Source organism: Mus caroli, unplaced genomic scaffold (assembly GCF_978045245.1).
Source record: "Mus caroli unplaced genomic scaffold, Mus_caroli_1 scaffold_2, whole genome shotgun sequence".
NCBI lineage: Eukaryota > Metazoa > Chordata > Mammalia > Rodentia > Muridae > Mus > Mus caroli.
In genome coordinates, this window is record NW_028227257.1 from 164836139 (window position 1) to 164863414 (window position 27276).

Genomic DNA, 27276 nt, shown 5'->3' on the forward strand with positions numbered 1-27276 from the left:
CTGACACTCGCCAGCCACCCACAACACCCGCCACAGGATCTTAAGACTTCTGGTGAGTGGAGCACAGCTTCTGCTCCAATCCAATTGCGCGGGACCTGAGACTGCATTAGTTAGGGAAGCAGAAACCGGCCTGAGTAGGGCCACAGGCCTCATCCGGCCGGATCAGCGCCGGGGTAGCGGGAGCGCAGGGTTGCCTGACACCCGCCAGCTACCCACGACCCCCGCCGCAGGATTTTGGGACTCCTGGTGAGTGGAACACAGCTTCTGCTCCAGTCCAATCACGCGGGACCTGAGACTGCTCTGGTTGGGGAGAGAGAAATCCGGCCTACATAGGGCCACAACCCTCTTCCAGTCAGAAAAGCACCGGGGCAGCTGGGGCGCAGGGTCGGCTGACACTCACCAGCTACCCACAACACCCACCACAGGATCTTAAGACTTCTGGAGAGTGGAACACAGCTTCTGCTCCAATGCAATTGCACGCGGGACCAGAGACTGCATTAGTTAGGGAAGCAGAAAACCGGCCTGAGTAGGACCACAGGTCTCTTCCGGCTGGACCAGCACCGGGGTACCATCAGCTACCCATGACCCCCGCCGCAGGATTTAGAGACTGCTGGTGTGTGGAACACAGCTTCTGCTCCAATCTTTAAACAGTGACAACGATAACAACTAACCCCAGAGATTACCAGATGGGGAAAGGTAAACGTAATAATCTTACTAACAGAAACCAAGACCACTCACCATCATCAGAATCCAGCACCCCCACTTCGCCCAGTCCAGGGCACCCCAACACACCGGAAAAGCTAGACACGGATCTAAAAGCATATCTCCTGATGATGGTAGAGGACTTCAAGAAGGACTTTAATAACACACTTAAAGAAATACAGGAGAACACTGCTAAACAGGCAGAAGACAATAAAGAGGAAGCACAAAAATCCCTGAAAGAATTGCAGGAGAACACTGCTAAAGAGTTACAAATCCTTAAAGAAAAACAGGATAACATAATCAAACAGGTAGAAGTCCTTACAGAAAAACAGGAAAACACATCCAAACAGATGATGGAAATGAACAAAACCATACTAGACCTAAAAAGGGAAGTAGACACAATAAAGAAAACCCAAAATGAGGCAACACTGGAGATAGAAACCCTAGGAAAGAAATCTGGAACCATAGATACCAGCATCAGCAACAGAATACAAGAGATGGAAGAGAGAATCTCAGGTGCAGAAGATTCCATAGAGAACATCGGCACAACAATCAAGGAAAATGTAAAATGCAAAAAGATCCTAACTCAAAACATCCAAGAAATACAGGACACAATGAGAAGACCAAACCTACGGATAATAGGAGTGGATGAGAATGAAGATTTTCAACTCAAAGGACCAGCAAACATCTTCAACAAAATTATAGAAGAAAACTTCCCAAATCTAAAGAAAGAGATGCCCATGAACATACAAGAAGCATACAGAACTCCAAATAGACTGGACCAGAAAAGAAATACCTCCCGACACATTATAATCAGAACAACAAATGCTCTAAATAAAGATAGAATACTAAAAGCAGTAAGAGAAAAAGGCCAAGTAACATATAAAGGCAAGCCTATCAGAATTACACCAGATTTTTCACCAGAGACTATGAAAGCCAGAAGATCCTGGACGGATGTTATACAGACACTAAAAGAACACAAATTCCAGCCCAGGCTACTATACCCAGCCAAACTCTCAATTAACATAGATGGAGAAACCAAAGTATTCCACGACAAAACCAAATTCACACATTATCTCTCCACGAATCCAGCCCTTCAAAGGATAATAACAGAAAAAAACCAATACAAGGACAGGAACCACACCCTAGAAACAACAAGAAGGTAATCCCTCAACAAACCTAAAAGAAGACAGCCACAAGAACAAAATGCCAACTTTAACAACAAAAATAACAGGAAACAACAATTACTTTTCCTTAATATCTCTTAATATCAATGGACTCAACTCCCCGATAAAAAGACATAGACTAACAAACTGGCTACACAAACAAGACCCAACATTTTGCTGCTTACAGGAAACTCATCTCAGAGAAAAGGATAGACACTACCTCAGAATGAAAGGCTGGAAAACAATTTTCCAAGCAAATGGCATGAAGAAACAGGCTGGAGTAGCCATTCTAATATCTGATAAGATTGACTTCCAACCCAAAGTCATTAAAAAAGACAGGGAGGGACACTTCATACTCATCAAAGGTAAAATCCTCCAAGAGGAACTATCAATCCTGAATATCTATGCTCCAAATACAAAGGCAGCCACATTCATTAAAGAAACTTTAGTAAAGCTCAAAGCACACATTGCAACTCATACAATAATAGTGGGAGACTTCAACACACCACTTTCACCAATGGACAGATCATGGAAACAGAAACTAAACAGGGACACAGTGAAACTAAGAGAAATTATGAATCAAATGGATCTGGCAGATATCTACAGAACATTCTATCCTAAAACAAAAGGATATACCTTCTTCTCAGCACCTCATGGTACCTTCTCCAAAATTGACCACATAATTGGTCACAAAGCAGGCCTCAACAGATATAAAAATATTGAAATTGTCCCATGCATCCTATCAGATCACCATGGCCTAAGGCTGATCTTCAATAACAAAATAAATAATAGAAAGCCAACCTTCACGTGGAAACTGAAAAACACTCTTCTCAATGATACCTTGGTCAAGGAAGGAATAAAGAAAGAAATTAAGGACTTTTTAGAGTTCAATGAAAATGAAGCCACAACATACCCCAACTTATGGGACGCAATGAAAGCATTTCTAAGAAGAAAACTCATAGCTATGAGTGCCTCCAAAAGGAAACTAGAGAGAGCACACATTAGCAGCTTGACAACACACCTAAAAGCACTAGAACAAAAGGAAGCAAATTCACCCAAGAGGAGTAGACGGCAGGAAATAATCAAACTCAGGGGTGAAATCAACCAAGTGGAAACAAGAAAAACTATTCAAAGAATCAACCAATCAAGGAGCTGGTTCTTTGAGAAAATCAACAATATAGATAAACCCTTAGCCAGACTCACTAGAAGGCACAGGGAAAGCATCCTAATTAACAAAATCAGAAATGAAAAAGGAGACATAACAACAGATCCTGAAGACATCCAAAACACCATCAGATCCTTCTACCAAAGGCTATACTCAACAAAACTGGAGAACCTGGATGAAATGGAGAAGTTCCTAGACAGATACCAGGTACCAAAGTTGAATCAAGATCAGGTTAATGATCTAAACAGCCCTATATCCCCCAAAGAAATAGAAGCAGTCATTAATAGTCTCCCAACTAAAAAAAGCCCAGGACCAGATGGGTTTAGTGCAGAGTTCTATCAGACCTTCAAAGAAGATCTAATCCCAGTTCTTCACAAACTATTCCACAAAATAGAAACAGAAGGTACTCTACCCAACTCATTCTATGAAGCCACAATTACTCTGATACCTAAACCACAAAAAGACCCAACAAAGATAGAAAACTTCAGACCAATATCCCTTATGAATATTGATGCAAAAATCCTCAATAAAGTTCTTGCTAACCGAATCCAAGAACACATCAAAACAATCATCCATCCTGACCAAGTAGGTTTCATCCCAGGGATGCAGGGATGGTTCAATATACGGAAATCCATCAACGTAATCCAGTATATAAACAAACTCAAAGACAAAACCACATGGTCATCTCGTTAGGTGCGGAAAAAGCATTTGACAGGATCCAACACCCATTCATGATAAAAGTCTTGGAAATATCAGGAATTCAAGGCCCATACCTAAACATGATAAAAGCAATCTACAGCAAACCAGTAGCCAACATCAAAGTAAATGGTGAGAAGCTTGAAGCAATCCCTCTAAAATCAGGGACTAGACAAGGCTGTCCACTTTCTCCGTAACTATTCAACATTGTACTTGAAGTCCTAGCCAGAGCAATTCGACAACAAAAGGAGATCAAAGGGATACAAATTGGAAAAGATGAAGTCAAAATATCACTTTTTGCAGATGATATGATAGTATATATAAGTGACCCTAAAAATTCCACCAGAGAACTCCTAAGCCTGATAAACAGCTTCGGTGAAGTAGCTGGATATAAAATTAACTCAAACAAATCAATGGCCTTTCTCTACACAAAGAATAAACAGGCTGAGAAAGAAATTAGGGAAACAACACCCTTCTCAATAGTCACAAATAATATAAAATATCTTGGCGTGACTCTAACTAAGGAAGTGAAAGATCTGTATAATAAAAACTTCAAGTCTCTGAAGAAAGAAATTATAGAAGATCTCAGAAGATTGAAAGATCTCCCATGCTCATGGATTGGCAGGATCAACATTGTAAAAATGGCTATCTTGCCAAAAGCAATCTACAGATTCAATGCAATCCCCATCAAAATTCCAACTCAATTCTTCAACGAATTAGAAAGTGCAATCTGCAAATTCATCTGGAATAACAAAAAACCTAGGATAGCAAAAACTCTTCTCAAGATAAAAGAACCTCTGATGGAATCACCATGCCGGACCTAAAGCTCTACTACAGAGCAATTGTGATAAAAACTGCATGGTACTGGTATAGTGACAGACAAATAGACCAATGGAATAGAATTGAAGACCCAGAAATGAACCCACACACCTATGGTCACTTGATCTTCGACAAGGGAGCTAAAAACATCCAGTGGAAGAAAGACAGCATTTTCAACAAATGGTGCTGGCACAACTGGTTGTTAACATGTAGAAGAATGGGAATCGATCCATTCCTATCTCCTTGTACTAAGGTCAAGTCTAAGTGGATCAAGGAACTTCACATAAAACCAGAGACACTGAAACTTATAGAGGAGAAAGTGGGGAAAAGCCTTGAAGATATGGGCACAGGGGAAAAATTCCTGAATAGAACAGTAATGGCTTGTGCTGTAAGATCGAGAATTGACAAGTGGGACCTCATGAAACTACAAAGCTTCTGCAAGGCTAAAGACACCATCAATAAGACAAAAAAACCACCAACAGATTGGGAAAGGATCTTCACCTATCCTAAATCAGATAAGGGACTAATATCCAATATATATAAAGAACTCAAGAAGGTGGACTCCAGAAAGTCAAATAACCCCATTAAAAAATGGGGCTCAGAACTGAACAAAGAATTCTCACCTGAGGAATACCGAATGGCAGAGAAACACCTGAAAAAATGTTCAACATCCTTAATCATCAGGGAAATGCAAATCAAAACAACCCTGAGATTCCACCTCACACCAGTCAGAATGGCTAAGATCAAAAATTCAGGTGACAGCAGATGCTGGTGAGGATGTGGAGAAAGAGGAACACTCCTCCATTGTTGATGGGATTGCAAGCTTGTACAACCAGTCTGGAAATCAGTCTGGCTGTTCCTCAGAAAATTGGACATAGTACTACCGGAGGATCCAGCAATACCTCTCCTGGGCATATATCCAGAAGATGTCCCAACCGGTAAAAAGGACACATGCTCCACTATGTTCATAGCAGCCCTATTTATAATAGCCAGAAGCTGGAAAGAACCCAGATGTCCCTCAACAGAGGAATGGATACAGAAATTATGGTACATTTACACAATGGAGTACTACTCAGCTATTAAAAAGAATGAATTTATGAAATTCCTAGCCAAATGGATGGACCTGGAGGGCATCATCTTGAGTGAGGTAACACAATCACAAAGGAACTCACACGATATGTATTCACTGATAAGTGGATATTAGCCCAAAACTTAGGATACCCAAGATAGAAGATACAATTTGCTAAACGAATGAAACTCAAGACGAATGAAGACCAAAGTGTGGACACTGTGCCCCTTCTTAGAATTGGGAACAAAACACCCATGGAAGGAGTTACAGAAACAAAGTTTGGAGCTGTGATGAAAGGATGGACCATCTAGAGACTGCCGTATCCAGGGATCCATCCCATAATCAGCTTCTAAACGCTGACACCATTGCATACACTAGCTAGATTTTGCTGAAAGGACCCAAATATAGCTGTCTCTTGTGAGACGATGCCGGCGCCTAGCAAACACAGGAGTGGATGTTCACAGTCAGCTATTGGATGTATCACAGGGCTCCCAATGGAGAAGCTAGAGAAAGTACCCAAGGAGCTAAAGGGATCTGCAACCCTATTTTTGGAACAACATGATGTACTAACCAGAACCCCGGAGTTCTTGTCTCTAGCTGCATATGTATCGAAAGATGGCCTAGTCGGCCATCAATGGAAAGAGAGGCCCATTGGACTTGCAAACTTTATATGCCCCAATATAGGGGAATGCCAGGGCCAAAAGAATGGGAATGGGTGGGTAGGGAAGTGGGGGGCGCTATGGGGGACTTTTGGGATAGCATTGGAAATGTAATTGAGGAAAATATGTAATAAAAATATTAAAAATCAAAAAAAAAAAAAAGAAAATCCAAAAAAAAAAAAAAACTCACTTAAAGAGATAAAGGAGAACATTGCTAAACAAAAGAAGTACTTAAAGAGGAAACACAAAAATCCCTGAAAGAACTATAGGTTTTCAACCAAACAGGTGATGGAATTGAACAAAACTGGCCAAGATCTAAAAATGGAAGTAGAAACAATAAAGAAAACCCAAAGGGAGACAACTCTGGAGATAGAAACACTAGAAAAGAAGTCAGGAACCATAGATGCGAGCATCAGCAACAGACTACAAGAGATGGAAGAGAGAATCTCAGGTGAAGAAGATTCCATAGAAAACATGGACACAACAATCAAAGAAAGTGCAAAATGTAAAAAGATCCTAACTCAAAACATCCAGGAAATCCAGGACACAATGAGAAGATCAAACCTAATAGTAATAGGTATAGAGGAGAATGAAGATTTTCAACATAAAGGGCCAGTAAATATCTTGAACAAAATTATAGAAGAAAACTTTCCTAACCTAAAGAAAGAGATGACCATGAACATACAAGAAGCCTAGAAAACTCCAAATAGACTGGACTAGAAAAGAAATTCCTCCTGACACATAGTAATGAGAACATCAAATGCACTAAATAGATAGAATATTAAAATCAGCAAGGGAAAAATGTCAAGTAACATATAAAGGCAGACTTATTAGAATTACACCAGACTTCTCACCAGAGACTAGGAAAGCCAGAAGATCCTGGACAGATGTTATGACGGGAGCCATGGCCTCAGCCATGGCCTTGGGAATATTTGCTAGCTTACATAAACAATCCTGAGAGAACAATTGTGGTCATAACTGTAAGAATGTTTGTGGGAAAAGAGTACACTGTGACCATTGGTTCCAGGAGCTGAAGATTGTCACCTGACCTTCAGAGAGCCACTGGGCTCTTCCCCACTCCCTTGGAGCCTGCACTTGCTTATGCTTATATTGCCACTCTTGAATAAAGTTTTCAGAGCTTGATCAGTATGATTAACTTGCTCTCACTCTGTGTCTCTTGAACCTCCTTCTCTCTCTCTCTCTCTCTCTCTCTCTCTCTCTCTCTCTCTCTCTCTCTCTCTCTCTCTCCCTCTCTCTCTCCCTCTCTCTCTCTTTCTCTCCTGCCCTGGGTCCCTGCTGATTATCCCTGCAGGTGGGGCAATGTTATACAGGACCTAAGAGAACACAAATGCCAGCCCAGGCTATTCTACCCAGCAAAACTCTCAATTACCATAGATGGAGAAAACAAAGGATTCCATGACAAAACCAAATTCACACAATATCTTTCCACAAATCTAGCCTTTCAAAGGATAATAAAGGGAAAACACCAACACAAGGACAGAAACTACACCCTAGAAAAGCAAGAAAGTAATCCTTCAACAAACTTGAAAGAAGATAGCCACAAGAATAGAATCCCAACTCTAACAACAAAAATAACAGGAAGCAACAATTACTTCTCCTTAATATCTCTTAATATCAATGGACTCAATTCCCCAATAAAACGACATAGAGTAACAGACTATGCAAAGAATCAACCAAACCAGGAGCTGTATTTTTGAGAAAATCGACAAGATAGATAAACCCTTAGCCAGACTAACTAGAGGGCACAGGGACAGTATCCTAATTAACAAAATCAGAAATGTAAAGGGAGAAATAATAGCAGAACCTGAGGAAATCCAAAACATCATTAGATCCTACTACCAAAGTCTATACTCAACAAAACTGGAAAACTTGGATGAAGCTATAGCACTTTTGGGCATATACCCAGAAGATGCTCCAAATTGTAATAAGAACACATCCTCCACTATGTTCATAGCAGCCTTATTTATAATAGCCAGAAGCTGAAAAGAACCCGGTTGTCCCTCAACAGAGGAATGGATACAGAAAATGTGATACATTTACACAGTGGAATACTGCTCAGCTTTTAAAAAGCAATGAATTTATGAATCTTTAGGCAAATGAATGTATCTGGAGGATATCATACTGACTATAGTAACGCAATCACAAAAGAACACACATGACATGCATTCACTGCTATCTGGATATTAGCTCAGAAACTTAGAATACCTAAGATACAATTTGCAAAACACATGAAACTCAAGAAGAGAGAAGACCAAATTGTGGATACTTCACTCCTTCTTAGAATGGGGAACAAAATACCCATGGAAGGAGAACAAAGTTTGGAGCTGAGATGGAAGGAAGGACCTTCCAGAGCCTGCTGCACCCAGGAATCCATCCCATAAACAACCGTCAAACTGAGACTTGCATATGCCAGCCAGATTTTGCTGACAGGACCCTGATATAGCTATCTCTTATGAGGCTATGCCTGCCTATGCTTGGCAAATACAGAAGTGAATGCTCATAGTCATCTATTGCAAGGAACACAGGGCCCCCAATGGAGGAGGTAGAGAAAGTACCCAAGGAGCTAAAGGGGTCTGTAACCCTATAGAAGGAACAACAATATGAACTAACCAGTACGCCCCCCCCCCCCCAGAGCTTGTATCTCTAGTTGTATATGTAGCAGAGGATGGCCTAGTTGGCTATCAGTGGGCTGAGAGGCCCTTGGTCTTGCAAAGATTATATGCCCAGTACAGGGGAATGCCAGGGCCAGGCAACAGGAGTGGGTAGGTTGGGCAGCAGGGCAGGAGGAGACTTTTGGGATAGCATTTGAAATATAAATGAAGAAAATATCTACTTAAAATAAAACATTAAAAAATAAAGAATAGATGGCAGTGTCCTTTGAGAACATTTTTTTTCCCCCACAAGATGTAAGCTTAGCTGGATGGGATCTTGCTCCAAGTTCACCACTCCTTTAATTTTATTTAATATATTTGTTTATCTCCTTGAACACAGGATTTAGCTCCATTCTACTTCCTGGTACATCATTAACCCTTTGATCATATATTTTGTATTTTTCCTTTCTAAGCTTGTGACATTTGATCAAAATACTTTTCATAAGAGTGAACAACAACACAGGATCTATGCTAGAGTGTTTTGTATTTTCCTTTGTCCATGTCATTAATATAAGGCAGATTCTTCAGACAAGGGTAAAAGCAGATCCATTCTTCACCAAAGTACCCCAAGAACAATCTCTAAACTTCTCCTCTGAAACCTCTTAGGCCATGATCCCACAGTTCAAATTGACTTTAGCACCAATATCTTCCCTGCTGCTATTAGAATTCACCATTAAACCACATTTAAAGCATTCTCCTGCTTTTCTAATCCAAAGTTTTAAAACCCACATTCCTCCAAACAAAAGCATGCTTAGTCCTAGCATAATAGCCCAAATTTTGGTATCAAATTTTGTCTTAGTTAGGGTTTCATTGCTGTGAAGAGACACTGTGACCAAGGCAATTCTTATAAGGCTACAAATCTATAGGAGTCAGGGAATGGAATGTGGTATTTTGAATAGGATGCCCTCCACAGATTCATGTGGTTGAGTGTCTGATCACGAGAAGTGACAGTATTAGGAGGCGTGGCCTTGTCAGAGTTTGTGTGGCCTTGATGGAGACAGTATTTCACTGTGGGCCAGGCTTTGCGGTCTCTTATGCTCAAGCTCTTCCCAGTGCAGAATCCAGTTTCCACCTGGCTGCCTCAGATCAAGATACATATATACATATATGTATACAAGATACAATATACATATATGTATATATATTTCCCATAAAAGCAATAGCCAAGAAAATGTGAATTCTAGATCTGTCTTAATATAAGCATATGCATAAATACAAAGAAATTTTATTGTAATTTGCTTCATTGTACATGGTATGGTGATGGATTCTGTAGAGTTTCAGATTGGTTTTGGAGTAAACCTTAAGTTAATATTTCTTCTACATTTTAAACATTGGTACAAATATTTCAGACCTGGGGAGCACATCTTACAATCAAATAACAAGAAATTTAATAATGAATAAGCATAAAGTGAAAATTATCTGGAAAAATTAATATTATTTTAATAAAATATAGTCCAGAAAAATTAAAAGATTGTGTTGTCCATGTAATGGTCTTACTGATTCAATAATGTGTGGAGAAATTCATTAGAATTGGAACAGTTTCTAATTAGAAATTTTAAGACCTGAAGATAATGTTAGTATTCAGATTTACAGTGCCTTCATTTGAATCTAGAGCTATTTCAAGGGCTATTTAAGCCTTACTAAAATATCTGCTCAAGTAATTATTTTTTCTTAATATTACAAATAACTAAGTATTACCATTGGGCTTTGATTACCATCAAATATAACAACATTAATTATAATGCTCCATTTATGTTTATGATATCAGTAAATTATATCTTCAGTCATAGACCTTTTAACATTAAAATGCTAATTTTTCTCAGTTGAAAAATAAAGCAATATGTGATATTTTTTTCTATATGCCACAGTGGTTTACTTGAAAACAATACTAAACTAATTAGACCCATCCATGGCCTTGATTTTGTTTTAATTTAAAATAGCTGATCAAAGATACACTGAACTCAATCCTATAGTCCTCTATTTACAATATGGACCTGGGCCAGACATTATTTTCTGATTTTAGATGAAGCAAAAAGTATGGTTCTAAGTCTAAAGATGAACAATGACGATATTTAACCCTTGTTTCCTGCCTCAAACTCCATCTAGTAGGTAAATATATGATAGCATAGCTGCCAATAATGGGATTTGAGAGCAGATATCACCAGGTCTGGCTTCATCTCTTAGTTCAGAATTTTATTAGTGTCGAGTATGTGCATCCTTAGTCTTTCCTCATAGTATACAACTGGGGATCCTTAAAGCCCTTTCTTTTTTTTTTTTTTTTTTTTTTAAAGATTTATTTATTTATTATATTTAAGTACACTATAGCTGTCTTCAGACACACCAGAAGAGGGCATCAGATCTCATTACGGGTGGTTGTGAGTCACCATGTGGTTGCTGGGATTTGAACTTCGGACCTTCGGAAGAGCAGTCGGGTGCTCTTACCCACTGAGCCATCTCACCAGCCCTTAAAGCCCTTTCTTAACACAGACAATTAAATTCTAAAACTAAGCTACTCTGCACTGATATCTTTATACTGAGTAAACTTACAAAGGGTTAATTGCTCATATGTGACTTTTTTCATTCATTCCTTAAGCAACAGCAATCCTTAGAATTGCACCTTATACATCCAGATCACAATGCTGTCCAGCTCACTATTGAGCACAACTCTATGTATGTGATGACTTTATAATTCAAATAGCGTCTTCCTATATTATTCAAGAAATTGCATTAAATTTTGATAGGATTGGTCAAGTTATATTTACTTAAACATAACCCTATGTTTTGAAAGTCAAGGTTATTCTCTCATCTCATCTCAAGGTCATTCTCATTCTTAGTCATCTCTCAAACTGACTAAGGAGGTTCTGTAAACTGAGGAGACTAGTACTCGTGCTTGGATCTTGAATGTGTCAAGAGGTCTTCTCTAATACAAAGATAACATCTAGAAAATAGCTATATTTGAAATAAAACAATTTGAGTAAAATGAATCCGCAGCAATGGAGTCTGCAACCAAGATTTCAAAGTTTCCTTTCTTCAGTTATGCATGCTAATTGTTAGAAGAGCTGGTAAGATTACTCATGTGGTTTTCTCTAACTGAAGAAGAGACATGGTTGAAATATTTACTAAAAAAAAATCCTATCTGTGTCACATACAGAAATAAGCTAAAGCACTTCAGTATTTATTAATCAGTATCAGTAGGTTCAAGGCTAGTTTATGTTACATATCAAAATGCTACCTCAAGAACATCTATCCTATCATCCTCACCACCAGCAAGAACAAACTTTTGATGGCCTGGATTTGGCTCGAATTAAATTTTTGCATCCATACTTCTTACTAGAAAATTTCCTTTAGTCAAAGATAGAGCAACTATAACAATAAGGAATACCAGAATATTAAAAGAAAATAAACTTGTATTTTCATTGATTTAAAAGACTTGAACTAATATTACAAATCATGACTCTGCTAGGAATATTGATATGTCTGACACCATATTTCCTTTTGAGGGCTTTTGAAGTCTTCACCAAGTTCCTGTAGGAGAGTATTCTTGGTGACCATAGTACATCCCTATTCTTTCCATTTCCTTGCAAGCAACTCTGGTAATGACGGAAGAAGATGCTGAGGAAACATCAAGCTAAAGTAAGAGAAAAGTTCTGGAGCATTCCATCCCAGGCGTCATCTCTTGTTTCTAACATATACTGCTATAGTATTGCCAAAGATGTCTTATTTCCCAAGAGAACGAAATTAGAGGATGGCTCCATCTCCTTGGCTGTGAGCTATGGAACAATTGGTGAACATTGGGGAGTTGGAATGAGACTCTGTCAATGCTGAATAGCTTTTCCCTGGCCTTGTTGGTTTAGTTTGCCACAAACACTAGGATTTGCCTTCTCATATCCCCTTATGCTGTAACACATTCCTTTTCTCAAATTCATCGCATATCTGACTCTTCTGTTTCACTGGACTCAGAAAACTTGGTAATCATTTCCCATTGGCTACAAGAGAATTCTCCTGCTAGGTTGCTGTTTTTTACCTCTAGGTAATAAATGATTTTTAGGAGTAGCCAGCTACCATTAAGTATTAGATGGATAACCAATCTGGCTGATAGAGTAATTTCTATGTAACCTTATTTTCAGAGTTGTAGGGATTCATTTAAATATTGTGATTATACTAATAGCAATGTTCCCAATCATTTAACATTGATGGAGTAGTTGACATTAGTTATTAGTGTTCAATGCACATGGTATATATTGATTTGTTGTATCCACATCTATCCCATAGGGTACATTCTATTTTTATTTTCAAGAGTAAATGAGGACAAAGTTTATGGGATTTGTTCAATCTTCTACAGAGCAAAAATTTACACTTAAAAAATAGCAGTCTACCATCTCCTTGCTTAGTCCCTTTGTTGGGAGAGTACTTTTTTTTTTTTTTTTTTTTTTGGTTTTTCGAGACAGGGTTTCTCTGTGTAGCCCTGGCTGTCCTGGAACTCACTCTGTAGACCAGGCTGGCCTCGAACTCAGAAATCCGCCTGCCTCTGCCTCCCGAGTGCTGGGATTAAAGGCGTGCGCCACCAACGCCCGGGAGAGTACTTTTATAGATAGCAAGCATTGCTTTTTTTTTTTAATAACAAAATTCTATATACCATGAACCCTAACTATTCCTCCACTCTTATTCTGCATCCTCGATGTGCTCTTTAATAAATCTGCCCATATTGTCTCCAGGCCAGGGTGCTTCTTTTTGTAGATGTTATCATTGTGACTTCTCTTTTATTATGCTTGACTAACTGTGACTCTTAAGTTGAGTATTTCCCACTACTACTATCAGAGTATTGATTCTCTGTCACTTTTCTTTTCATGTCATTTATAACACCCATCACTACTGAATGGTACAATAGTAGATGTTACTTTAAGTACTTTAATCCACCATCAGAATGAAAATCTTTGAAAACCAGGAGGAACTCTGTCTATTCTCAGTTTTCATACTCTATCCAGATTTGTACAAACAGTCCCTACAGATAGATTTTCATCTGTTTTTCAGCCCATCCACATTCCATTTACAAATCCCACTTTGTTTTCCACTTACATTTACATAATAAAGTGCCACACACTCCCTAATTGTTCACTATTTCAAATAAAAGTCTTTTCTACCTATTTTAATAGTGTGGTATTTACCTTTTCTACTTGGCATTACTATCCTCAGCCCCAATATTTATTTAAAAATAATGCAATACTTATATATTGAACAAAAAACAGAATTTACCATGTACACTAAGTGAAGAGATTATATTTTTAACATCAAACTCTACAGGTTTCTGTTTATAGATTTATTTGTTCATGAACATTATACACTGCAATCACTCTTTTATGATCTCCTGATTTCAGTTTTAATCAAGAGTGATGCAGAGCTGTGATCATGATAATCATGCCACCTGTGTTCAATTCAGATCAGTTATGTTTTCCAGGAATAGCAAGGAGTCTTACTTATGGGCTTTGACAGGAAAATGAAAGATGTGAGACTGCCTATAACAAAAGAGAAACTCTCCATCAGATGTGGTGTGAAGACAATGTACTAGAAATCTAAAACTGGTGCTAGATTCTTGTGTTTTCCATCAAATCATTTAAGCCTTTTTGCAGTCAGGATTATTTGATAGGAATGATATGAATAGCTATTCTGAACTTATAGAGAAACAGAGTAAATTTGTTCTACATAGATTTTATTGATTTCTGGAAATATATTAAATTTTCTAAATATTCTCTTTTCTTTTTCCTACACTGGAAACCGATAATAACTCAATTGGATTTTTAGAGTTTTCAGAATAAAATGAATGATTGCTAGGACTATTGGATTTTTATCCTAGGAACCTAGGTTTATTGGTGTCATGGAGGTCATTTACAGAGAGGTCCTGGAAATAGAATATCCAGAAGTAACACATGGGAGTAGAAAGTGGGGGTGAGAATCAAGAATGATGCCACTAAATGTGAAAATAAAATAAAAACCTATATGCCCAAATATTAAGGGACACACATTTTTCTCTGCTCTGAGGAAATATACATCATCATTTCCACAATTTTCTTCAGCTTCAGTAATCAATGGATGTTTGCTAAGCTTACGGAAATGGGAGTTTGAGTTTGGAGCAGAATCAGACTGCAAGTGTTGATAGAGAATTGTTCACTAGTAAAACGATTCTTTTAGCCTTTGTTGTTGTTTGTATAGTTTTTTTTTTTTTTTGAAGCTAGCAACTATTACAGCACCAAATATACTTTATATGCTTCATTTAAAGTTAGTAATCAAATCCCCCTATGCACAGCATGACATAGAAACATTATCATTGATATTTTGTAGGTAAGAAAAATAAGGCAGAAGAGATGATGTCACTTGCCTTAAGCTAAAATAAAAAACAAAAAAGAGAATGAGCTAGTACCCCCTCCAAGGTCTTGTTGCAGAACTGGTTACAAATGCGCCTAAATTACATTTGGTTAACATGAAGTGTCCTTTTCAATTAAGAATTTTTATGATTATAAAGATGGACATTTCTCTTTCTCAGTATATATTCTCTTCCTCCTTCCCGGTACTATGGAATGGATGTTGAATCCTATAAGTTTTGTTTTTGATCCATTTTATAAGAAGCTGAAATATAAATAAGAATATTAAAGTTGTCTTTTGATTCTACATTACCTTGTAGAAAATTTTGCTTTTACATTAATTTGTCCAAAAAGACCCATGCTTCATGTCACAGGCTTGAACAAACTACATAATAGAACCATATTCCTCTAAAGACATTTTGCAAGATGAAAATGTATACATTTATTTATAATTATTTTTGACATTTATAAAGTAGTTTTATAAAGAATATCTGTAGCTAGACTTCAAATTTAGACATGTCAGAAAGGATTGTGGTATTCTTTCACACTGTTATCTGAATGAAGCTCTAATGTTCGGACGACACTTTAAAATCTCACAAGGATAGTTTCCAATTCAAGATCTGTTTAATGTGGACTTAAATTTATTTCTCACTCATGCATGCTTTAGGATCCACTTTCAATCTTATTGGGCCATATTTTGTAATTTATGCTAAAGATATATATGTAAATCTCAGACCTGGCATTTTATATAATGTTGAAAATGAATTTAAAAGAGAAAACCTCTGCATGGTAGAAGGGGGGGGGGTATGTAAGTGGACTTACTTTTGCCATTGAATAATGAGAAAGTATTGTAATTTTTAAAGTATTTAGATCCCATTCAAATTCCCTGTTGATATACTTACTTCCAATGATCTTATTAGAAGATAGGGAATTTGGAGCATGTCAGTGGGTCATGAGGATAGAGCTGACTACAGGGAATTAGTATACAAACAAAGGACTTAGGGAGTAAATTTTCCCTTCAGCTATGTGACCCAGCAAAATGGTACTATCTCAAAACACCATATATGCTGGTATGATGGCTTGGGGTTTCTTACATCTAGAATAGTGAGCTGCTTTTCCTCAGATACAAAATGGGTGAAACATGTTGTTACAATAACCCAGATGGATTATTGACAGATATTACCTCTTAATAGGATTTTAAAGTTTACAGTTCTTAAACTGTATTTTTCAATGTATTTGTATATACAGACAAAGCACATTGATGGAGAACATTTTATAAACCTATAACAAGAATGAAAATGGGCACACTATAAGTGTCTTTCCAGACAGAGACTTCACAGAGACTCACCAGTTGTGCAATTATTGAATTCAATATCATCAATCGCAGCTCCGCCTCCTAGGTCCCTTGTTCTGATTCCTTGAAATATGACCTCAAAATTCCTCAATTTTCCCAACAGGATGGTGGCCCTTCGCCAGTGATTACCAGGATCTGGCTTGCTTTGTTGCCATACTTCCCAGAGTCCTTTGTCTGTCTGAAATGAAAGGGGCTCCCATTAGTGGGATAACCAAAGCTCTGAATAATAAGCAAAACCACATGGCACACAATCTCTTGGCCAAGTAAAATTCCATTTAAAAATGAAAAGAAAATCAATGGAACCCAGATGACACCCATTCTGTATTTTATCTCACCAGTCCAGACATACTGAATTATCCATACCTTTTCTTAAAGCAGCACCATTGGGATTAGCAATGAACATGTTTTTAGTACTTTCAGAGGTAGTCATATTACAATCCATCTATCTTTGCATATACACAAGAGTCTTAGCATTGACTACAATCTTAAAGAAATTATAGGATTGCTGAGTTTATAGTTCCTAATGCCTCTTCCCTACATTTTTTTTATTTTTAATGTTTTTTATTACATATTTTCCTCAATTACATTTCCAATGCTATCCCAAAAGTCCCCCATAGCGCCCCTCCACTTCCCTACCGAGCCATTCCCATTTTTTTGGCCCTGGCATTCCCCTATATTGGGGCATATAAAGTTTGCAAGTCCAATGGGCCTCTCTTTCCAGTGATGGCCGACTAAGCCATCTTTCAATACATATGCAGCTAGAGACAAGAGCTCAGGGGTACTGGTTAGTTCATCATGTTGTTCCAACTATAGGGTTGCAGATCCCTTTTGCTCCTTGGGTACTTTCTCTAGCTTCTCCATTGGGAGCCCTGTGATACATCCAATAGCTTGTGAGGATCCACTCCTGTGTTTGCTAGGCCCCGGCATCATCTCACAAGAGACAGCTATATTTGGGTCCTTTAAGCAAAATCTTGCTAGTGTATGCAATGGTGTCAGCGTTTAGAAGCTGATTATGGAATGGATCCCTGGATACTGCAGTCCCTAGATGGTCCATCCTTTCATCACAGCTCCAAACTTTGTCTCTGTAACTCCTTCCATGGGTGTTTTGTTCCCAATTCTAAGAAGGGGCACAGTGTCCACACTTTGGTCTTCATTCTTCTTGGGTTTCATGTGTTTAGCAAATTGTATCTTATATCTTGGGTATCCTAAGTTTTAGGTTAATATCCACTTATCAGTGAATACATATTGTGTGAGTTCCTTTGTGATTGTGTTACCTCACTCAAGATGATGCCCTCCAGGTCCATCCATTTGGCTAGGAATTTCATAAATTCATTCTTTTTAATAGCTGAGTAGTACTCCATTGTATAAATGTACCATAATTTCTGTATCCATTCCTCTGTTGAGGGACATCTGGGTTCTTTCCAGCTTCTGGCTATTATAAATAGGGCTGCTATGAACATAGTGGAGCATGTGTCCTTCTTATTGGTTGGGACATCTTCTGGTTATATGCCCAGAAGAGGTATTGCTGGATCCTCCGGTAGTACTATGTCCAATTTTCTAAGGAACCGCCAGACTGATTTCCAGAGTGGTTGTACAAGCTTGCAATCCCACCAACAATGGAGGAGTGTTCCTCTTTCTCCACATCCTCGGCAGCATCTGCTGTCACCTGAATTTTTGATCTTAGCCATTCTGACTGGTGTGAGGTGGAATCTCAGGGTTGTTTTGATTTGCATTTCCCTAATGATTAAGGATGTTGAACATTTTTTCAGGTGCTTAATTTAGATCATTAACCTGATCTTGATTCAACTTTGGTACCTGGTATCTGTCTAGGAACTTCTCCATTTCATCCAGGTTCTCCAGTTTTGTTGAGTATAGCCTTTGGTAGAAGGATCTGATGGTGTTTTGGATGTCTTCAGGATCTGTTGTTATGTCTCCTTTTTCATTTCTGATTTTGTTAATTAGGATGCTTTCCCTGTGCCCTCTAGTGAGTCTGGCTAAGGGTTTATCTATCTTGTTGATTTTCTCAAAGAACCAGGTCCTCGATTGGTTGATTCTTTGAATAGTTCTTCTTGTTTCCACTTGGTTGATTAAGCCCCTGAGTTTGATTATTTCCTGCCGTCTACTCCTCTTGGGTGAGTTTGCTTCCTTTTGTTCTAGTGCTTTTAGGTGTGTTGTCAAGTTGCTAATGTGTGCTCTCTCTAGTTTCTTTTTGGAGGCACTCAGAGCTATGAGTTTTCCTCTTAGAAATGCTTTCATTGCGTCCCATAAGTTTGGGTATGTTGTGGCTTCATTTTCATTGAACTCTAAAAAGTCCTTAATTTCTTTCTTTATTCCTTCCTTGACCAAGGTATCATTGAGAAGAGTGTTGTTCAGTTTCCACGTGAATGTTGGCTTTCTATTATTTATTTTGTTATTGAAGATCAACCTTAGTCCATGGTGATCTGATAGGATGCATGGGACAATTTCAATATTTTTGTATCTGTTGAGGCCTGTTTTGTGACCAATTATGTGGTCAATTTTGGAGAAGGTACCATGAGGTGCTGAGAAGAAGGTATATCCTTTTGTTTTAGGATAGAATGTTCTGTAGATATCTGCCAGATCCATTTGATTCATAACTTCTGTTAGTTTCACTGTGTCCCTGTATAGTTTCTGTTTCCATGATCTGTCCATCGGTGAAAGTGGTGTGTTGTAGTCTCCCACTATTATTGTATGAGGTGCAATGTGTGCTTTGAGATTTACTAAAGTTTCTTTAATGAATGTGGCTGCCTTTGTATTTGGAGCATAGATATTCAGGATTGATAGTTCCTCTTGGAGGATTTTACCTTTGATGAGTATGAAGTGCCCTTCCCTGTCTTTTTTGATGACTTTGGGTTGGAAGTCAATCTTATCAGATATTAGAATGGCTACTCCAGCTTGTTTCTTCATACCATTTGCTTGGAAAATTGTTTTCCAGCCTTTCATTCTGAGGTAGTGTCTATCTTTTTCTCTGAGATGAGTTTCCTGTAAGCAGCAAAATGTTGGGTCTTGCTTGTGTAGCCAGTTTGTTAGTCTCTGTCTTTTTATCGGGGAGTTGAGTCCATTGATATTAAGAGATATTAAGGAAAAGTAATTGTTGTTTCCTGTTATTTTTGTTGTTAAAGTTGGCATTCTGTTTTTGTGGCTGTCTTCTTTTAGGTTTGTCAGCTGACCTTGTGCCCTAGCTACCCCGGTGCTGTTCTGACCGGAAGACCTTCCCTACATTTTAAAGATTGTATCTAATTGTTCCAGTTCTACATTCCTCCTAAGAGTTTAGTTCACTAATACAGAGAAAGAAGAGGCAGAAAAATGATTAGAAAATCAGCTATTTCTTTGCAGTAAGTTGAACATGAAGGCAAAAAACTTGCTCAAGTCAGTCAGATTTGAAACATTCTATTATTTCATAATCAAAATACTTTTACTTTCAAAACTATAGCTATTTTTGAACCAGCTATACCAGTGTCAGTGTACAATTTTTCAAATCACAAGTTAGTTTAAAATACACATGCAAATATTTCCTCAAAATAATGAAGGTTGATCACTATATCATTAACCTACTGATAAGTTAATGCTTCTAGAATTACAATATGACATGATATATAATATAACCCCTATTGGCCAAATAAAAATGACATCTACCTTAAGCTAGTAACCCAGCTGAGAACTGGAAGACTTTGCATATGCATATTGCTTTAAGGTGTCTTGGTTCCAGTTTTCCTAAGAATTGTATGGTATCAACAGGATATCAGACTCCAGGCATGCCTCTTGGGAGTTACCTTGACTGTTTTAATTGAGATGGGGAGACCCTCCTGCTGTTCCTTGTTTGTCTCCTGGAATGTGGCAATGAAGACAGAGAGCTTCATGAGCCCAGAGCACTCTGCTTTTCATATGAATTTATAATGTACAGCTGTGAAATATTTAATTTATTTGTATTTTAAGGATATAGAAAATTTTACAAAGGGAAATATCTGAAGAAAGAATCAAAACAAGTTTCACATATGTCATCTCTTGCTTTGGAGAATTAATGTATACACTCAATGCTTCCTTGGCTAGAGTCTAAGTAGTACTTGATCCAATTGTTATCTCTCTGTATTAGCGGCAACAAACAGAAGGAGAAACTATGCATCAATTTATGTAAAACTAAGTTTTCAACAAATCTATCAATTTATAGACACAATTTCCCAGGCAACATATACTTATCCATTGAGACTTGTGAAATACCTGCATTAAAAGGGATAGGAATTCACACATGAATTCCATTGTGAATTTAATTTCTGATGACAAAAGACATTCTTTTCAAGGTTAGTCTTTGATTCTCGGTGATGATGCAGTGATTGGGAATGAAAGGGAAGATAGATTAAATTAAAGATTAAACTGAGGGGATCTGTCTGACACTTGAGAATATTAGAGGCAAGGATAGTGATAAAAGCCTGTCTTAATTTATGAATTGTAACATTTTCCTAGGTATCCCCTTATATAACTCATACAACACCCTTGAGATATGCTAAGCCTCAAAAGGGTTTTCAACAAATAACATCAAAAATGTCATCTGTTCCTTTAATCAATAAAATATGAATCATTATTTCTTAAATCTTATAACTAGGCTACTATTAAAATAAAGAGACTGAAAGACTTGAATACTTGGATTTGTATGTGGTTACACAAAAGAAAATGAGAGGTAATGATGGTGTAAATCTTCCATAATAGTACATCATGGAGCAGCATTCTAATATATTCTAATACTTTATATATTCTAATACATATAAATACATACTATAGCATCAATTCTTAGCCCTATAATTGCAAAATGTTAAATGCACTTTTTACATGCCTATATACTCATTTGTTTATTCTGAAAGCATCCAGTTTTCATATATTAGTAATTTCAATGTTACACTCTTGAATAAAATGGTGAGAAGATGAGGAGCCTGACCCTGTGAGAGCTAAGTCGTCTAATACAGAGTTCATAAAATTTCTTATAATGACAACCTCTCATCACACACACACACACACACACACACACACACACACACACACACACACACACACACACTTACATGGCGGGTATATATTCAATGCCCAATTCTTTACCTCTTTACACATGTATTACTGACTTGATTTCAGTCCTCTATAAGATGTATAATAAATGTCACTCAAATGCATTCTCTAATTTCATGTAATAACTGACCATGGGAATCACATTTGTTTTCATATAGATTTAAATTCAATACTACCATGGTAACAATTGACTAAAGAAAAGTTTAAAAAAATACATTAATAAGGAATTGGTTAAAATTCAAAAATAGAAAAACCATTTACTCTCTCTATTTTAATCTTTCTTAAGCTTTGGATTTATTACCTTGTCATATTTACTACATTAGAGGCATTACAAGGTATTTATTTGCCTCCATATCTCACTCAAGTCTTTCTTTCTATGTCCAGTAAAGAAAAGTAATGGAAAATACTCATAAGATAAAGCCACTTTACATTTTCAATGTATGTTAACCATAAAATTAGCTCAAATCTTTCACCTGATATGCTTTATAAAAACATACAAAGTTTCACCAGAAAATTGAATAGTTGATAACAAACCATTTTCCACTGATATCTTCATATTTGAAAGATTTTTATAGATTCACTCATTAATTTATCCATCAATGCTATACCTAATTGTTTTTCTGCGAATATCAATAAAACCCTTGGATAATGCAGAGCATTTTATAAATCATAGAAAACATAGAAAATGTTAGGCTACCTCAGAATGTCAGGTAGTAAGATGCTGAAGGAGTAACAAAATTCTAGGCCTTTAGGACGAGGCTTGGGAATGTGACCTTTGTGACTCATTGCTCCAAGGTATGCTAATCATACCTTCATAGAGACATTCCTTCCTCCACCTACCTGCTTCCTGGGTTCAAAGAGTGTTCATTCAAAGAAAGTCACCCTGACCAACGCAGGAAACTGCCATGCAAATGTGCTATTGTTAGGGGCTCTTAGAAACTGAGAGTTAACCAGAACAATTACCGGGTATTCTCTGTGACTCTTGTGACTTTGCACTTCCTTGTGACTCTTAACTGGTATCTTTGGTATTTTTCCAACAACGCCCTCCCCACTTCCTTGAGTTGTGGTTTCTTCCTTTAAATACCCCCTTATACAGCTACTCGGGGCGCCACAGTCCTCTACCCCTGCGTGGTGTATGACCGTGGGCCCAGAGCGCTCTTGAATAAAAATCCTCTTGCAAGTTGCAGCAAGACCGTTTCTTGTGCGTGATTTTGGGGTGTCGCCTCTCCTGAGTCCTCACGTTGTGGGTCTTTCAATGCCACAAGGTAGCAGGATGTCAAAGTGTTCATTTGTCATCTTTTATACAAATTAAATATGAAAAACAAATTGTTTGAATAACCCTAGAGCCCCGGTTGGTCTTTGTAGTGAAAAACTGGAAAGGGGCATGTTTAGCAAGAAAAATTGTACTTAGCCAATAATTATTGTACTATACAACTCTAGGTTGCAACAAGGTCTCCTCAAGGCTGACCAGCTTCTTTCTTTCTTTCTTTCTTTCTTTCTTTCTTTCTTTCTTTCTTTCTTTCTTTCTTTCTTTCTTCCTTCCTTCCTTCCTTCCTTCCTTCCTTCCTTCCTTCCTTCCTTCCTTCCTTCCTTTCTTTCTTTCTTTCTTTCTTTCTTTCTCTTACTTCTTTCCTCTTTCTTCTCTCTTTCTCCCTTTTCTTTCTTTCTTTCTTTCTTTCTTTCTTTCTTTCTTTCTCTTACTTCTTTCCTCTTTCTTCTCTCTTTCTCCCTTTCTCCCTTTCTCCCTTTCTCTTTCTTTCTTTCTTTCTTTCTTTCTTTCTTTCTTTCTTTCTTTCTTTCTTTCTTTCTTTCTTTTGTCTGTCCATCTTCCATCCTTCCTTCCTTTTTAAATTACTTTTATGCTTTTACAATCCAGTCATTGCCCCCCTCTTGTTCTGTTCTCCCACAGTTCCTCATCCCATTCCTCCTACCCAGTGTCTTCAAGAGGATTATCCCTAGGAGGCCTCTCCACACCCTGGGACCTGAAGTCTCTCAAGGGTTAGGTGCATCTTCTCCCACTGAGACCAGATAAAGTAGTCCTCTACTGTATATGTATCAGGGAACTTAAACTATCTCATGAATGCAGCCTGGTTAGTGGCTCAGTGTCTGAGAGACCTCAGGGGTCCGAGTTGGTAGAGAGTGCTGGTTATTCCTATGGGGCTGCCATCCTCCTCAGTTTCTTTCAGCCTTTTCCTAATTCAGCCACAGGGGTCCCTGGCTTCAGACCAATGCTTAGGTGGAAGAATCTGCATTTTCTCAGGCAGCTGCTTGATGGACCTCTCAGAGGATGGCTGTGCTAGGCTTCTGACTATAAGCACATCATAACATCAGTAATGGTGTCAGGCTTGGAGCTTCTTCTTGAGATGGATCCCAAGTTGGGCTGCTCACTGGACCTCCTTTCTCTCAGTCTCTTCTCCATTTTTGTCCCTGAAGTTCTTTTAGACAGGAACAATTCTCAGAGTTTTTGACTCCTCACTTGGGTCCTTGTGCTTGTTAATCTTCTTGTATTCTGAGGATTGTAACCCAGGTATTCTCTACTTCTTTGGCTAATATCCACTTATTAGTGAGTACATGCCATGCATGTACTTCTGTGTCTCAGTTACCTCACCCTGGATATTATTTTCTAGTTCCATCCATTTGCCTGCAAAATTCATGCTGGCGTCACGATCACTCAATAGTATTCCATTGCATAAATGAACCACATCTTCTGTATACATTCATCTGTTGTGGGGCATCTGGGCTGTTTCTAGCTTCTGCCTATCACAGTTAAGGCCACTATGAACATACTGGGGCACATCCCCATGTGGTTTAGTGGGATATCTTTTGGGTATATCTGGGTCTTCAGGTAGATCTACTTCTGAAGTATCTCCAGATTGATTTCCAGAGGGGTTGTACTACTTTGCAATCCCACTGGCAACTTGCCACATTCTTGCCAACATTTGCTGTCACATGAGTTTTTGATCTTAGCCAGTCTGACTGGTATAAAGTGGAATCTCAGGGTTGTGTAGATTGGCATTTTTCTGATGACGAGGGACTTTGAACATTTCTTTAAGTGTTCTTGGCCATTCGAAATTCCTCTCTTGTGAAATCTCTGTTAAACTCTATACTCAATGTTTTGATTGGATTGTTTTTTTGTTTTGTTTTGTTTTGTTTTTTTTTAGCTTCGCATCCTAAGTTCATTATTTATTTTGGATATTAGCCCTCTATCAGATGCAGAGTTAGTGAAGGTATTTTTCCAATCTGTAGGTGGCCTATTTGTCCTATTAACTGTATCCTTTGACTTACAGAAGCTTTGCAGTTTCATGAGGTTCCATTTATCACTTTTGATCTTAGAGCCTGAGTCATTGGAGTTCTGTGCAGGAAATTTTCCCTGTGCTAATGAATTTGAGGATCTCTTTCTTTCCTTTTAAAACTTTATTTATTTAATCACTTTACCACCCAATATCAGTGCTTCCTCTCTTCTCAGTACCCACTCATCAAAGTCCTCTCCTCATTCTGCCGTCCCTTTTCCAACAGAGAAGTGGAAGCCCTCACACCACAAGTAATACCCCCACCCCTGCATATCAAGTCACTGTGGGACTAGGTGCATCCTCTCCCACAGAGGCCAGACAAGGTGATCAATTTAGAGTGTGGGATCCACAGGCAAGCAGGTATCAGGCTCAAGGACAACCCCTGCTTCAAAGCATTCTTAAGTAAAAGAAAAGCTGAGAAAATTCATCACAGAGCTGTGATCATACTTAGTCTTTCTTCATGGCACACAACACAATGACACATTACTGCAGATACTTATGCCATATTTTTGTGGTAGGCATAAAACACAGAGCCCTGGATATTTTAAACACATGCTCTATCCATGATCTGTGTCCCTGGTCCACGGAACACTCACAATATTTGAAGAACCATTGTTCTATCTCAGAAAAAAATCTGAAATGCAAACGACAAGACACTGGATAGTTTAAAACTGCATTAATAGCAAGAGCTGGTGGACTTTGTTTAGAAATATAGGAAGGTAACTGTATAATTAAATTATAACGTGTACTTTCTGTGATGGGAAACTTTTCTACAAACACATTATACAATACTAAATGCATTGGTAAACATAAGACATTAAGCATCCATCAAAACTCAGGTAATACTAAAGTATAAAAATAAACCTAATTTATCACTTAGGTTGATAGTCCTAATGGACTAAAAATTGAACAATCTGTCTAAATGCATGAATGATGTATATAAAAGTCTCACAGACCTAACAAATCTATAAATAAATTGATTTATAAGAAAAAGGAAAAATTGCACATAAGCAATGTGTAATAGTTAATAAAGTTCATATGAAGCATGGCATAAATGTGGAAGATTCATACTAAAATTTTAAAAACGTTAAGTAAAAATTGGTAAGGGGGAGATGTCTTGCTGTTTGAAAGAAAGATTACAGATAAGACACTGGAGAAGAACTGGATGATTTACGTGATAATGGGCCACATTTAGTGATTCTATGAGCTTACTTTTAGAGCAGTCTAAAGAGATAATGACACATACAAATGCTTACAGATATGTTTGTACATAGAACTATATGCATTGATTACTATACACATACCACTTATATATTCTCTCACTACCAACTGAGGCCATATAAATAACAAAATTGGATTACCAAGGAGCATACGTGCTGCTTAGATATACACAATAAATCTTATCTCAAACAAAAGGATCCTGTATGTTACTGGAACAGCAGAGACTGGACCCAGACTAAGTATTTACAGGAATTTGGTGTTTTATATTGCCAGAAAGTAAGAATGTAGTCAAACAAAGACCCGTAATAATGGGGAATATGTCAAAGGGATGCACAGGCAAAGGAGAAGAGTTCTAGTCCCCAAAGCATGAAAAATGAACAAAATAAATGATGTATTATTGCTTTATAATGCATGGTAACAACCAATATAAATAAGCCTAACAGATATAAACAAACAATATATTGAATAAATGAATTTTGGAAAACAAACAAACCTATTATCTTAAGAATTTTGAAATATTCTGCTATGAAGGACATGGAGCTTAAATTCTCACCTTTCAACTATGTGTTGCCAAGAAGATCTAGCATAAATGCCAGTGGATTGACATTATACAAAGAACTTGGCTAGTACTTTTCAAGACTGCAAGTATCATACCAAACAAGGAAACTGTTGATGTTTCTGCAAACAACAGGAGGTTTGGGGATATAACTGCTACTATATCTTAAAAATTGAGTTGAAAACTGAGAAAGTATATCTTCATATAAAGAAGTATCACCTTCATATAAAATCGTGAATTATTAATTATAACAGTGTAGCCACTTTGGTTCTAGGTGTTAATAACAAGTGAGTTTGGGATATATAGGAAATCCCTAAACTTTTGCTGAAATTATATCAGTCTTAACCTTATAAAATGAAAATTAATTTTTCATTGGGCCTGAACTTGCTGGACAGTCCCATTTCCTCAGAGGGCTCTCCACACCTCCACATGCCCTAGCATGCCCAGGATCTTATGATCACGGGTGAGTAGAACACAA

At 37.7% G+C, this 27276-nt stretch overlaps 1 protein-coding gene across 1 annotated transcript in view; it reads right to left on the minus strand.

Moving 5' to 3' along the window:
• The window catches only part of Malrd1 (MAM and LDL receptor class A domain containing 1), a 745053-nt gene that overhangs the window by 248020 nt on the left and 469757 nt on the right, over positions 1-27276 (minus strand). Inside the window, exon 28 of the mRNA XM_021156265.2 lies at positions 16653-16836. Within this exon, the coding sequence (XP_021011924.1) occupies positions 16653-16836 (184 nt within the window). The remainder of the gene's footprint in view (positions 1-16652; positions 16837-27276) is intronic.